This window comes from Pholcus phalangioides, unplaced genomic scaffold (genome assembly GCF_987345545.1).
Source record: "Pholcus phalangioides strain wild (caught in Gottingen) unplaced genomic scaffold, Ppha-v1.0 ptg000010l_1, whole genome shotgun sequence".
NCBI classification, from domain to species: Eukaryota; Metazoa; Arthropoda; class Arachnida; order Araneae; family Pholcidae; genus Pholcus; species Pholcus phalangioides.
The window spans coordinates 44,377,522-44,393,166 of NW_028301603.1; the positions used below are offsets into that span (position 1 = coordinate 44,377,522).

At 35.0% G+C, this 15,645-nt stretch overlaps 1 protein-coding gene and 1 non-coding gene across 7 annotated transcripts in view; both read left to right on the top strand.

Annotated features, from left to right (window-relative positions):
• LOC149081570 (phospholipid-transporting ATPase IF-like) overlaps positions 1-15,645 on the top strand; it is a 179,503-nt gene that overhangs the window by 50,195 nt on the left and 113,663 nt on the right. For all 6 annotated transcript variants that reach the window (XM_089238524.1, XM_089238521.1, XM_089238520.1 and 3 more), the window contains 4 exons: positions 45-199; positions 7,853-7,917; positions 8,563-8,644; positions 14,669-14,807. In XM_089238524.1, the coding sequence (XP_089094650.1) occupies positions 45-199; positions 7,853-7,917; positions 8,563-8,644; positions 14,669-14,807 (441 nt within the window). The remainder of the gene's footprint in view (positions 1-44; positions 200-7,852; positions 7,918-8,562; positions 8,645-14,668; positions 14,808-15,645) is intronic.
• TRNAT-GGU (transfer RNA threonine (anticodon GGU)) lies at positions 2,680-2,753 on the top strand. Its single transcript has one exon. It is a non-coding gene; the product is annotated as a tRNA-Thr (tRNA).

Here is a 15,645-nt window from a genome sequence, read left to right on the forward strand (position 1 = left end):
ATATAGTCAAACCTGTGTAACATAATAAAGATATTACTTTTTAGGTCCATACCAGCTGTGAGCTAACGCTTGAGTATAACACAGAAGAGAGTCTGAGAAATTTATATGCTGTCATTGAGTGTGGACCACCTACATCAGATCTTTACTCTTTTCATGGGAAGCTCAGTGTGTTTTCAGAGACTGGAGATAAAAATTTGTCGTGAGTATTGTTATTGTGCACCCTTTTATACGAAGTAGCTATTGGAAATATAGATAATGTTAATAGAAATAAATAAAAATATAGATATTTGATTATTGTTATCGCTCGGGTTCAGATTTCTATGACCTAAAAACCTTGGCAAATATTCTAACATTTGTGACTTAAAAAATAGAAATATAACATTATAATTTTTCGCATTACTTCTTTTCCTCACTCATTTATTCTTATATTAACTTCAAGCCAGTTCAGAAATTTAAATGCCAAGGCTCTATTTGCAATATTTAAATAAATAAAAAATCAAACTCTGTGCAGCTCTGCTGAAAATAATTTATATCTTGTTCAATTGTGGTTCTAATGTTATGTTACAGTAAAATTTTTGCTCTGTGTGATAAAACTTTTACTGTGATTATTTTAAAAAAATAATCAGGCAGTGAAAAAAATTCACTACCTGTAATGTACCACATACTGAGATTTGCATAGAGGAATCAAAAATGAACTGAAAATGCATCAATTTACTTAATTAAAAAGTTTCAAATCATTTTTAATCAAAGCTATCTCACAAGTTCAAATGAAACCCCGCCTAAATTATGTACAACACTTATTCAAGTACATTCTAGATTTGCACTGAATTATGAGGTGCCCTTTAACCCCCAAGATGCTGGCAACACAAATATTATGTTTTAAGTTTTTAGTAAAATTTTTCAGGGCAAGCTGTTATCACGTCCTATATACATAGCGGATGTAAAAATACCCTGAGATTTTGTACAGAAATATTGAAAAAATGCCCGCCACTGGAGTTCGAAAACTGCTGTTATTTGGTTCCTCCAGAAACCATTTTCTGAAGGTCTTTTTAAAACTTTGAAATGATTACTAAATGGAAAAATATTTGAAGAAGCCTTGTCAATATAGCAGATACCTGGTTTCTGTAGTCTCATTAATTCTTTCTTTAACCCAATAGCAATGTTGATGCACATTAAATCACTTTTGTGCTTGAACTTTTACATATTTTACAAATAAGACAGCTAGATACCATATTAGTGCTAAAAATATTTTCACTTAACTGTGACATTCTTTTAACTTTTTATTCTCTGAACACTAATTTTATGTTGGGCCAAAACTGGGGGGGGGGATTTTTGGGCCAAAAATTTAAATGGCCTTTATTTCAAGAAAGAAAATATTGTGACTCTTTAGTCATGATAAAAACACATAAGATGAATCTCATGTTCTTGGCATGCCATGTATGATTTCCCTTCAGAAACATAACAAGGAGTCCCCTTCCTTCCGAATAAAGTGGCTTGTAAGAGTTTTTCAAAGAAAAAAAGGACAAAAAGCCATTGTAAATATATACTGTATCTCAGAAGAAAATGTCTACAGCTTAAAATTTTTTATGATAAATTACCAAAAAAATGTGTCCATTTGCTTGAAATCCCTAAAATATGACAGATTGCTCAAAAATACCTGAAATATGACCAATAGTCAGAAATGCCTGATATATGACTTGTCATAAAAAAAATATATCATAAAAATCTGAGCCACTTTTATAAAAATATAGAATTTTTCATAACATGAAAACTTTATTTATAGTATATCCCTTTCAGGCACTGGTGCCACAAATATGTGGGTTGCTTTTTCTCACTGTAGATTTTTCTTTTGATCTCAGGGTGTTAAGCCCTAAACTTAAAGAATTGTGTAAGTTTTGAGTTAGAAATATAGTGAATATGAATTTTATGGGCTTTCATCAGAGGGCAGCACCTCAAGTTGAACTTTTAGGGAAGTTTTTAAGATGGCTTCCAGGAGAAATGTGCAATAAAATTCTGGAAAAAATATATGTGAAGATGAGTATATCCTGCATCATCTTGGCTAGAAAAATTTAAATGAAGTGAATTATTTCTTGACAAAAAATAAATTAAAAAAAAAGATTGAAATTTAAAAAATATATATAAAAATAAAGATTCGTTGACATTATTTATGGTTATAATGCATTTTTTGAGCATCAAAAGTGCAAAGAAGTTTTAAAATTACAAAAAATGTAAGGCATATATAAAACAAAGCTCCTTTTCCTTCTCTTCTTGTCCAATTTTTTTTGATTGACAGATTGACTCAGTTTTTAATGTATGGTGTGTTAATATGTTTGTTATTATTTGCCATAACAAAGTCCTTTGTATGTTACAATCCAGTTTTAGGGTTATCTATCTCAGCTTTATATGATCTGCTTTCAAAGAGTTCTGAATTATTTTACGTTTTTGATTTGGGACAAGACGACAAAACATTTGTATTCTCTGCTACTTTTCACCTGGGTAGTAGTAGATTGATCGACACCATGGTTTGAACTCGGAAAGAGAGGCTTGAGCTGAGAAAAAGCCATCTATCTCTCTAAACCGTCCCACTTGGGAGACGATTCCTGAAGTTAAGAGAGGCTACTAATGTCTGTACTTCAGTGCCTCATGCCACAGTGCTTGAAATAAGGAAGGCAGGGTCGTGTCTCCAGTGGTGTAGATGGTAGCATGCTTGCCTGGTATGCAAGAGGGCCTGGGTTCGAGTCCCTGCGGAGACAAGATGTGACTTTTCTTTCCAAGTTCACCTCAGTATAATATCTGGAAAATAAAAATGTTTCCTTGATACAATTGTTTATTGTTATCAGACACAAAGAGGTGAAGTTCCAGGTAATCTCATGGACTGTATTTATCATTCTCTTTCCAAAAATCTTGATTACAAGCTGATCAGTTTGACTAATCATATCTTTTGACAATAATAACTGATTAATAATGATTATAAGCTGCAAAAAATACATAAACTTAAGAAAAGTGACCATATATGGCTCCCCCCCTCTCATATTTTCAACCTTCCACTCATTTTGGGTAAATATAATTTCATTTCAAATTCAGACAGTGTATTTCATTCATAAATACATTTCAAAAATACTGGCTGTTCAATCATCATTTGCCGGTGTCCTAGAGAAAGGAGCTTATAGGGCAGGGGTTCTCAAACTGCACCTCCAACTTTTTTCAGGGATGCTGCTGAAGGCGGCCTGGACAAAGGTTTCTCGAAGAGATTCTTAAAACTAAGCTAAACTGCTCTGGAGAGCCTTGGATAAGCGTTGATTAGGAAAAGGGTCGCCGCAGGGTGCAAAATTTTTTAGGATCTTTGATTTAGACAATTTTGTGCATTACTCTCCCTCACCATGCAAATTATGAGTTGTGGATTATGAAAATGTGAAGAAGTATCCTTCTGTGGAGATTGTAATATAATAATAAGACCTGCAATTGGGACATAATGAGATAATGCAAATGATAGTGGCTATACAAAGTGGGTGACAAGGATGCTTCTATCTGTGATAGCCATTTAAAAAGAAAAAAGAGCAGAGAAGAGCTTCCCTGAGGATATGGCAGCAAACTCAACATGCAGTTGTTCAAAAATAACTCATGAAGGTTTGAATTAGATCAGAGAATTGATACTCCCCATCAGGTCAGGTGTTTAGTACAGTTAAGAAAATTTACCAAGCAATTTGGCTAATCATGTGGAAAAAGTTGTAGCCAAATGAGAGAGAACTTTAGCCAAACTGACACATCATAAAATGTGGATTCCAAATTAAGTTATATCAAGTTCAAGATGGAAAAATAAATCAATGCAAAGCTTATATAAATAAAAATTGTTTGGTGTAAAATGTAAATTACAGTATGAAAAATATTTTAATCCAAGAATTCACAGAGATTTTTTTGCTGCCCGCAATTCAAAAGCATTTTCAAAATTAAATTGTTGCCAGCTGGGACCATTAACAGAAACACTATTATTTGTATTTTTTCATACATTCTGTTCCGCAATGGTGATTTAATGAGGTTCATGGTACCAAGGGAAAGACTATCTTAGAGTAAAGGGTTCACGTCAGAACCCTCTATCAAAAATCTGTCTAAAACTTCAAATATTGTTTTTCAATATAAAACTCACCATTGGAAATACACACACGTTAATTTCACATAATGGTTAAAGTGACTATATTATACGAAGAAAAAATATTTAATATGATTGTAAAATGATTTCCTACTCTCTACAGAATTATTTTAGACAAAATGTTCTTTTTTCCATATAAAATATACAATATGAATAAAGCATAGCATAAACTCTAAAGGAAATATTATGGAACTATTTGATATCTTCAATTCAAGATGATTCTTGACCCTCCAAAATTTCTTCAATTGCTTATATACGTGTATAGATATAAACATCTGCTGTACTTTTCTTTTTTAAAGATAGGTTTAAAAAGTTCTTTAACGCCTTGTATGCAACATTGATTTTTGTTATTAAATTATCTTAATATAATCACTGATATTTAAAACAATACCCTTATTGTGTGCATAACATTATACAAATACAACGCCACAACAGGCAAAATGCCCAACGAGATGGCTGAGAAAAAGATGCCCATAAAAATATGGATGTCATATATTTCAAAAATATAGCAACCCAATTAAAAATGCAATTAACAAAAATTGTAAACAATATAAGACACATAGATTTATCTAGCAGTCAAAATACTAAATTGTGGGACTAGAAAGTCCTTTAATTTGGCAGTGCTGGCCTGTATATGATGCTTAAGAAACTTGTGTAACATATTGTTAGTGCAAAAGTAAGAATAACTCAAGTTTGACTATGATATAGTATATTTACTGTTTTATCACACACCAATTCTGGTCATATATTGCCATACAGCAATTTCCAACCTAGTGATGTTGGTTGGGAAATAGAGGTGCCATCTATCGGTGGACATCCCACGCTTGGTAGGTAAAGAACTTGTTTCTGATTTTCTTTTTCTGGATTCAAACCCATGGTCCTTGACAGTAACCACTGGAGCGCTAAGGTATATTTAGTGCAGAATTAAAAATGACTAAGTTTGACTATGATATACAGACCTCCCACTCATCCTACTTTTCCTATTTTCAGGTAAAATGTCTACTTTCTTGGTTTTGTCCTACTTTCCCTACTTTTTTACCAAATAGTATCAAGAAAATTAGTGTCATTGATTTTAATTGAGGAGGGAATCATCAATATATGGCCAATATTACAAATGTTGTAGATTGCAATCAATGATTCAGCCAAAGTAGATATTGTATCGTTTTTAAGGTTATTTTGGTGGCATATACGGACCATTCAGTTTATTAATTTTTCATTTGCTTAGTTCGAGGATTCAACAAGTAGAGTAGTTGCTAAAAACTTTTTTTTTTTCAAAAAAGGATTACACTGGCATTTAACAATAAAATGTAAAAAAGGTAGAAAAATCCCTTTAAAAAAAAGGATGAACAATGCAGTAAAACCATCCCATTCACCTTGACTTATTTACATCGAACCTTATAATTTACACAGTTTTCACTGGCCTCGAAAGAACATCATTCTTAAAAAACTAGAAATGAAAGTGCTTCTTTTGTCAAAATTGTTACACTGGTATTGAGCTCTAAAATTTTAACAAATCCTTTTTAAAAAGAGATGGGCAACACAGTAAAACCATCTGGTATGCCTCATCTTATTGTAATTTAATTGGACCTAATAATTTACATATTTTGCACTGTGCTGTTGGGAGTGGTCTCTAGAGAGTGTCATTTTTAAAAAACTTACATGCCTTCATAATTTGCTGTGAATTGTTGAAGAGAGTTGACAGACTGGACTGTGAAAGACTCCAAAAAACAACTTAATATAATACATTGCAGTGTTTGAAATCATTGGTGGTCTGCTGGTCCGAGACCAGTGATCAAACAATTGGACCACAGAGAAAAAAATTGTGCTGGTCACACCACCAAAAAAATGTCCTTGAAAATGTCTTATTTTTTGCTGAATATGCTAAAAAAATGTGCATTTATATGAAGATATTTTGCTTTAAGTATTTCGTAATCAATGTCACTGCTTGAGTCTTGGCAAAATGTTTCCTAATAACGTAGCCTAAAAAGGAATGCTTCTTTAAACCTCCACACTTGTTTATTGATAAATTATCAGAATTACCAGTGGTTACTGTTCATTCTGATAATTTATCAGAAGCTTCATAAGGTTCGTCTACAGTTCTACTATTCTTCTATGGCTTTTTGCACCCCATGGTGATATATGACTCTTCTAAATGACAATATATTTAGGAAAATGAATTATTATTCAGAAGAGATGATTCGTTTATAGTTGATCCACTCATAATGTCTGCGGACCAAAATGGTTCTCGTATTCACTTGTCTATGGAACAAGTGACTTTTATTTATCATTTCTAACGCTGCATTAAAAGGAGAGACAGAAAATAATCATTTTCTGTGTTTTGGCCAAAAATTGTTTTTGTAACCAAGTAATTTCTGTCATTTTGCTTTGGTGTGAGTCAATCTTATAGGATACTGAAATAGTGCTATGAAAAAAAATAAAATGAAATAAATTTTTTTAAATCATTTTTTTAGGGATATTTTTCTTATGCTATGATTGTGTTCCTACCCTTCCTTACTTTTTATAATTTTTTGAGTGGGAGTCCTGAATATGGTATATTTATAGGGAAAGGGAAGAGAACACCTAGAGATCCTCCTACATAATCTTGCGCCTGATAACGATAACTTACAGGGGAAAAAAGTAAGTTTGGTTGAACTTAGCTTCACAATGCTGTGGACTGAAAAAAAAATGATAGCATTATCTGAAATTCTGATAACTATTAACAAATTTTCTCCCATGCTATGATATTGGACCATTCCGTTCTTGGCAAAAGTGATAACAATACTCAAATGACAACGTTATCTGTGATTTTAATAAGCTGCATCGACTCTATATATATATATATATATTACATATAGTGATATATTTTTGACAAGAAAGGGGTACTTGCTCCTTGAAATTAAATAATTTGCAGTCCAGAACTAAGGACCGCTGTGGTGATTGAGTCATCATAGTGACGAACTCACATCACGAGGACCTGGGTTCAAACCCCACGGTTGCCAGAGTGGTGGTTGGCTGAAGTTGGTTTTCTGTGATTCCCAACTTCGAGGCACAAATGTGAACCGATCTCGTTAAAAGTCTCACCGCAGAGAGCAACAGGCCTACAACGATATACTATTCAGTCATTACACTTCATGCATAGTTATAACAATTGATGGCAGGTGGGAGCACTACACATAACAAACATTACACAGAAACAAACTTCACGTTAAGGTTACACTTACACACACTCATTCCAACATGTACCAATTCATTAGAAGTTCCGCTGAAGAATATGGACGAGGTGCATGTCCGGTTTCGTAGTCCACAGTTGAGGTTCAAGTACAGAAATGTGATGCCAAGGTGAAATACCATTTTGAGAAATGCCAGGATTTTTTAAACCATTCAAGGAAAACGTTTGAGTAGATGGCGGGGGTTGACTGGCATGAAAATAGAATATATTAGGAGGAGGTTTTCTAAATTTTTTTCTATTTCTCATACATAAAGTTTCATACTTCAATACCTTTTGCTTTCATACCTTTTCATACATATTTTCTGCAGTTTTTTGCAAAACTGTTGTCTCTGGGCACAACTAGTTTTTAGATTTGTTAACTATTTATATTAGTGTCGAAAGATTGAAACTTGATCATTAGTATTATTTATGTTTTTGGTGACATTTGCATTCCATTGCAAGATTTTCTGACAAAAAATATTTATTATAATTTTCAGTCCTCTGTACATTGAGCAATTACTAATGAGAGGTTCTACTTTGAAAAATACAGAATATGTTTTTGGTAAGTTTCCACCCCCCCCTTGTGCATGTTTATGTTTATTGTGTTTCATGAGCATATTTTCAACAAAGAACATTTCCTTTTTTTATATCAGCTTTTAATGTTTTGAAATTAATTTTTTCATTAAATTTTCACTTTTCAACGTAGAACTTAAATATTCTTCTACCTTTCCTATATGCTATCTGCTGGGATATTTCCCTTTTTGTAAAACAGTCCGTTTTTTGCTTCTACTGTTAATTTAGTCAATGAGGAAATTTTCTCTTTTGAAAATAAGCTGTTAATTTATTAGAATTCTTTATCTTGTTGTCCACCTGTTTGCTGAATGTTAGTAGACCACAGTCTTCTAGTAAAACTTTACATGCAAAAAAATAAACACAACTATATTCCCATAATTTTTTATAATGGAATACACATAGTAAACAATCTTAATGAAATAATTTAGAGAACTTACAGCATGGTTGGATGAACCACTTGAATAGATATTGTGTATGTGCTATTTCAGTTTCAAATACTTCCACTTATAAAGCTGATTGTACCTGAAAGTTTGTGATAATTGGGAATTATAAATAGTTGAGTTTATAAATCAGATGTTTTTGATGCTGTATTCTTCAATGTTCAATATTTCAGTTTATGCATTGAAAATTTCAGGCTGTGCAATTTACACAGGGCAAGAGACAAAAATGGTTATGAACGTTGAGATCAAGAGGAATAAGTTTTCGAGTCTCGAAAAGTAATATTATAAGATTTTTATATTTTTATTGTCTTCCAGAACCTTGGTAAAGTTCTTGTTTAACCCTTTAATTGATTCCACTATCAAGATGAATGAATGATGCTGAGCATAGTAAGCTACTCGATCATCCTCTGACGAATTGAATTGTTGTTTTAGATGAAATTTTTAAGATGACGTGTATCTGGTGTATATGGATGTGTTCTGGTTTCTTTCTCTTTCATTCTATCTATATACTCTAACAGGTTTGCTTGTACTGTATGCACCCTTTTTTTGTATTATTTCAATGAAAGGCCGCATTCAGAAAGAATTTTATGGAAAAATAATGAAAATATTATTTTAGTAGCATTTATTATCAGCCACCTCGTTGGGCATTTTGCCTGTTGTGGCGTTGTATTTGTATTATTTTGAGTTGGTCCCCATTTGTTAATATGCCATTGACTATGGGAATGGCATTCATAGCACAAATGCATGAGACTGTCTTGCCCTGTTGCGTATTAACAATACAATTAATAGGTCTGAAATGAAACCCAGATTTTCGGTACTATTTCAACAATACTGAAGACTTCAATATAAAGTAAGTAAAGATACAGTGATATGAGTAAAATAAATCAACCTGCACTTTGGAAAGAATCTTTTATGGCGTGAGAGACACATGTGGACAGGGACGCCGGAAGTAAAAAATGATTGGTGTTGCTCAAAGTATGCGAGTCATTTCTCTGTACAGGCCACAATATTTACATATATTTTCCACTGACCATATGTCCTCTTTTGAAGCAGTGTCCCGTATTTTTTTTTAATCCATTTGATTTCAGCGATGACCCGTTCTTCAACCTATTTTTGCAGTAGTGGTAAGATTTTTACCAAAGTAAAATGTAACAAACCTATGCAGGAGGGGGTATAGGGGTACCATGTCTGCCCCAAGACCAGTGCCATCTTAATGCATGGGCCCACCCGTTCTCGGCCCGGGGGCCTCAAGAGAATGCGAACCTCACAAAAATGAGACCCAGTTAAAATTTTCAAGAATTTGCCAGGTGGGATCTCAGATAAATTACTTGGCCTGGGGACCCATGAGATGCTCTAAAGACGGCCCTGTCCAAGACAACCAAAAATTAAAATTATTTTTTTCAATAAATTAAAATATTGAAAGAAAATACCTTTGTGTGTGTGTGCAATATTTTTCAATTTCTGTTAATTTAAAATATCTGGGACAGATGCTTTGTGCCCAGAGCCATCTTAAGAGCACCATGGGCCCCCGGGCCAAGTGGTTTTTTTTTTTGAGGCCCTACCAGGTAAATTATAGAAAATTTCAACCAAATCTCATTTTTGTGAGGCCCCTCTTCTCTTGAGACCGGAGGTCTCAAGAGAAGAGGAACCTCTCATGACCGGGTAGACCCATGCGTTAAGACGGCACTGCATGCTCTCTCTCTCTAATGCGTAATCTGAAATTGAATAATTCTATGGTATGTATTTTAGTTTTTGGATTGGATTTGGATTGTTAATGATTTAGTTTGATTTGCGTTTCAAGTTCTCCAATAATTTAAATTGATAACCATCACCGCAGAATAAAGTCACGGACCATTTGAGTGTAGTGTTTCAGAATATATATATTGGGGAAGCTTACATTGAAAACAGAAAGTGATACAAATACATAATGCAGGGGTTCTCAAACTGTCCACGGCACCTTGCAAAGGTTTTTCGAAGAGAGTCTTTGTTAAACTACTCTGAGGAGCCGCTGATAAGCGTTGATTAGAGAAAGAGGTGCCACGGGTGGGAAACGTTTGAGAGTCCCTGATATAATATATAAGTGTATAAGATGCCCCACACATCCTCCAACCAAGTGATTTTTTGGAGGACCTATTAAGCAAATTATCGAAAGTTTCAACCAGATCTAATTTTTGTGAGACTCCTCTTCTCTTGGACCCCCGAGCCATGCCTGGGTAGGCCCATTCTATTTTATCACGCTCCCGTCCCTACCTAAGGGGCCCAGTGCGTCTCAACAGTTTCGAACACTAAAAATATTTGCCCGATTTTTATATATTTGGTGGGGGGGGGGGGGAGGAATAGCATCCATTATTTCTAAATATACAAGAATGCTGTGAAATATCCATGCAGAAAATGTTAAATACACAATTCAATAAATTAACACAAAAACTGTCGAAAATTTAGCACTGATGGTAATTTTAAACTAATGAGAGGAAAAAAAAAATCCTGAAACTGATAAAAATTTTTGACTTGATGAATCAAAAATAATTGAAAGAAATAATTCCAGCATAGATAAAAGTTCAGAATTTACTGGGGGGGGGGGGAATTTCAGAATTGTTGAAACTTCAGAATTAATGCAAGAAGTAATTTCAGAATTCATGAAAGCCTCCAATAATTTACCGTGAGTGCGGGGGCCCACAAAGCAAGGTGCCCAGTGCAACTGCTCCTGTCGCACTCCTAAGAGCGGTTCTCACTTTCACAGCAGAAATCACTTTTTTTCTCATTTCTTTTTGAAAGCCCCAACCGTTTTCTCTACTGAGGGCAAAGCAAGAATTGGGTTGGGGAAGGTGGGGGGGAGCAAGACTAAGGTGAAGAGACGCTTGGCTAGTCAATGAATATCTGTTGGTTGGGCTATCCCCTCACATCCCGTAGGCTGGGATTTTTGGCGGGCCCAAATAGGAAGTGGATTTAAAAACTGGCGCACCAGGCTCACACCCTGGGCCGCGTAAAACCCAAACATTACACTTTTTTCTAATTTAAGGGGTCCAGTATTTACTTTTGTTTCCGAGGCCTTAACTGACTTTAATCCGCATCACCCCCCCCCCCCCACAAGCAAAACTTTTCACGTGCTATTCTGTAATTAATTTACAGCTTGAAAAAACCCAAAAAATTATGGGAATTGTTCCAGGCCCATTCCGATGTCAGCCTTTCCCTTATGGGGTCAAATGCCGAACTTGTAAATCGGGCATCGACATCTGCACAATAATTTTACCTAATTTAACAGTTGAACTTGAAAGTTAATGGCAACATTCCCAGTTCAAACGACAGCAGATTGTTTTTTTACAGTTAATTACACAAAAGAAAGCAAAAGAAAATGTCATTTAGTTAAAAGCAAACTTACGTGGGGGTAGAATCTAGTTCATCAATATGTCACTATGAAATCCTTTGAACTTTTTTTTGAGCTTTTTTTTTGCTCACATAGGAGCGTTTCATTATTCCACAATAGTAAATTAAATTTGTGATTATCACTATCTGACATAAATAGTTTAATTTCACACGGACAGCAAGGAATGGTTCGATTCTCTCCATGTAGCTGGTCATACGACAAATGAGCCCGAACACACCATAGGAAGATATAGACACCGGGATATAGACCCTCTTGCATACCGGGCAAGCATGCTATGCAAGAGGGCCTGGGTTCGAGTCCCGGCGGAGACGTGATGACTTTTCTTTCCGAGCTCACCTCAGCATAATATCCGGAAAATTACTGTTTCGTTGATATCTCTGGCTGAGAAAAAAGCCATCTATATCTCTCTAAAACCGTCCCACCCGGGGGCCATTTCCTGAAGTTAAGAGAGGCTACTAATGCCTCTACTTCAGCGCCTCACGACACAGTGCGTGAAATTTGGAAGGCAGATTCATGTGTCTCCAGTGGTGTAGATGGTAGCATGCTTGCCCGGTATGCAAGAGGGCCTGGGTTCGAGTCCCGGCGGAGACGTGATGACTTTTCTTTCCGAGCTCACCTCAGCATAATATCCGGAAAATTACTGTTTCGTTGACACCATAGGAAGTTCAGCAGTACAACAGAAACAATTTTTTTCCCCTTCATATGGTAGGTATACTGCATATCTATTCAAGGAACAGCCAGGCTGCACGCTAATTGTATGCTATCAGCGGCTCTCTTTTCGCTGAGTAGTAAAAAGACCGACAGGGAGCAGTGGTTGACAAAAGTTTGTAAACCATTGGTATAGAAAAAAATGTTCCACTGAGAGAAGGATTAACTTTCCAAAATATTTGGGCTTGCCAATGCTAAAATAAGAAGGCGAGATATCTTGTCAATGCCACTCAAAGGGTTGATATCCGTCTGAAATCAGCAATGAAACGTACTGTCTCAAGTCTATTGCTGTGGCTACCATTGTGGTATTCAGATTCTATGATGCTCATTTTATTCTCATGCTTAATTAATATACATGGTGTGTGGGAAAGTTCCTTGGACGTGAAATGACTAGCAAACAAAAGGAGCTACAGCTATGCAACTCCTCACAAGGAAAAGGTATTTCTTCAAAAATTTTAATTTTAAAAAAAAGCGCATTCAGTGCAGTATTTGAGCTATGTTCAAATGGTCATTGGTATGATTGGATTGCTTTTGCAACATGAGCAGATATGTTCCGGCGTCCCTGCATGTGGAACCTATCACATTTGAGTTTACATTATTTCTTATGGTGAAAGGTCGCTTTGATGTGCAAGTGATTTGAATTATTTGTACATTCACTATATATATATATATATACGGGGTGATTATAAAAAAACTATCCCGACATATAGGCCCCTAACTATCATACCATTCACAGAAACTGAATGAAATTTTGGCATAAGGTATTTTGATGTATGCGCTCAAGAATGATATGGAAAACAACAGTGTCACTCTAACCGTTACGGTTACAGTGAGAAAATTTCGAAAATATCAAATGGCAACACCAAGTTTTTTGTATTGGAATGCGATCTCCATACTGAAAAACACTAAATAGCGTTGGAATGGCACCTGTAGCACAAAAATCCCCGGAGCTAGGCAAGGAAAAAGTAAAAATTACTTTGCCGTGCACCAGAGCATTAATGTTCATTTCATTCGTCACACCGTTTCTTCGGCTGAGATCCCAGCCTGATTAGTCCTCCACAAGGTCATGTGAAAAATTTGTGAAACACAATAAAATGCTTTATTTTATGCTGCTTCTCTGTCCTTATTGGTTGTCTTCACTTTTAGCCTATCTACCGCCGGTGATTTTCATGCTACAGTTGCCGTTTGAACGCTATTTAGGGTTTTTCACAATGGAGATCACATTCCAATACAAAAAACTTGGTGTTGCCATTTGATATTTTCGAAATTTTCTCACTGTAACCGTAACTGTTAGAGTGACACTGTTTTGTTTTCGATATTATTCTTGAGCGCATACATCAAAATACCTTATGCCAAAATTTCATTCAGTTTCTGTGAATGGTATGATAGTTAGAGGCCCATATGTCGGGATAGTTTTTTTATAATCACCCTGTATATATATATAAATTGAATTACATATCTCTTGTGAGTGTAGATCTTTGTTCTCCTATAGAGCTTAGAATCAGCTGACAAGCAGCATTCTTTTTTAAAAACTCTGGAGTCTTATTTGGTATGGATATTCAGAACTCTGGCTTTTCTACATGTCTCATTAGCATGATTTTCTTCCATGAGTGTGATGACATTTTTAATATGGTTAAAAAAATCAAACTTTTTGTTGAAAGCAGTTTGATTGGCCCAACAATGCTACTGAATTTCAGTGTTGTTTATTTTCCATTTCTGAAAGCAGTGTGCAAAAATGTTCAAAAGCGAGATCTGGCGAGTTGGATTTTGAACATTTTATCCATATTTGTCTAAGCTACATTCTTAAATGCAACAGATTTTTCCTTTTTTGTTATGTCAAATTTTTGATTTTAATCCTGAAGATGAGCTGAGAAGTTGAACTTCTGGCCAGATTTGGCAGCTGTATTTTGTGTGATTTGTTAGATTGCCTTTCGTAAATCATGTCATGCAAAAATAGTATGAAGCCAGAGATAGATAGCTGTACACTGCTTTTATTGAAATATGCTCTTGGCAGCATATAAAAATGGTCACCAAGAAACCTCCGAGCCTTTACATTTTTTTCAACCTTGGTTTTGAGTACTCATCATGCTGGTGAATTGACTGGTCACAAATTTGAAAAACATGAAGCAGCATTAATAATATTTTTTAAATTATTTCACACAAATAGACCTTATTATGAAAATCTCAACTGTATGTAATTGTTTCAGATCCTTGAATCGTATACTTCTGGTGTTTGTGGTGTCGATGCTCCTAGTTTGTGTACTACTGACTGTATTACATCTAATCAATGAAAAGGAACATATATGGTTCAATTTTTGGTACCTCTCTGGACTTATAAATATATCTGTAAGTTTTTCATGTTTATATAATCATTCGATCATCTGTCTTTTTTTTTGCTAGGGGACGCTGGGTAAGATAATTAAAGTTAATAAAAGTCTAAGTCTTTGTTGGACATAAACAGCAAAAACCACAGCTGGCGTGAAGTAATCCATGCTTGTTCGGTCATTCACAAAGGAAGACGCTCGTTCCTCTGCCTTTGTATTGAAAGCCATAAAAATTATTGCTTCCCCGAGGCGACCACGGATCCTGACAAAGACTTTTATTATCTTTAACTTTAATTATCTTACCCAGCGTCCCCTGACAAACTCTTGTGAGACGGACCTCTAAAAGAGTGACTTTAACACACGTGTACTTACAGGAGTGGGAGGAGGGCTATAACATCGGATGGAAAATTCGTGGATAAAGTAGTCAAGAAAATTAGACTAGAGTGGAAGAAGGGCGGTGAAATTTGTGTAGCTTACAGGCGGCAAAACCGTAAATGCGCTTCTGACTGAACATATAAATTACTCTCAATCTCCTAACCTGAATCTCTGGTTCGGTTTCAAATAAACAACTCATAAAGGATGAAAACTTTAATTTGGAACCACCTTAGCACGAGTTTCAGAGAATTACTAATCAGAGAAACACAAATACACGAAATACTAAATGGTAAATCTTGCTTATTCGAATAGGACGTCAAGATAAAATATGAAAATGTTTTTAAATATGGAAATATAGCATTGAAAAGTTATTGAAGCAAGTATAGACTGTTTTCGATAACAAGAAATAGTTGACGCATATTTCAATAAAATATAAGGGTACTAATTTGTCTGCATAATTAAGAAAAATTTCAGAGTAAAAAAAC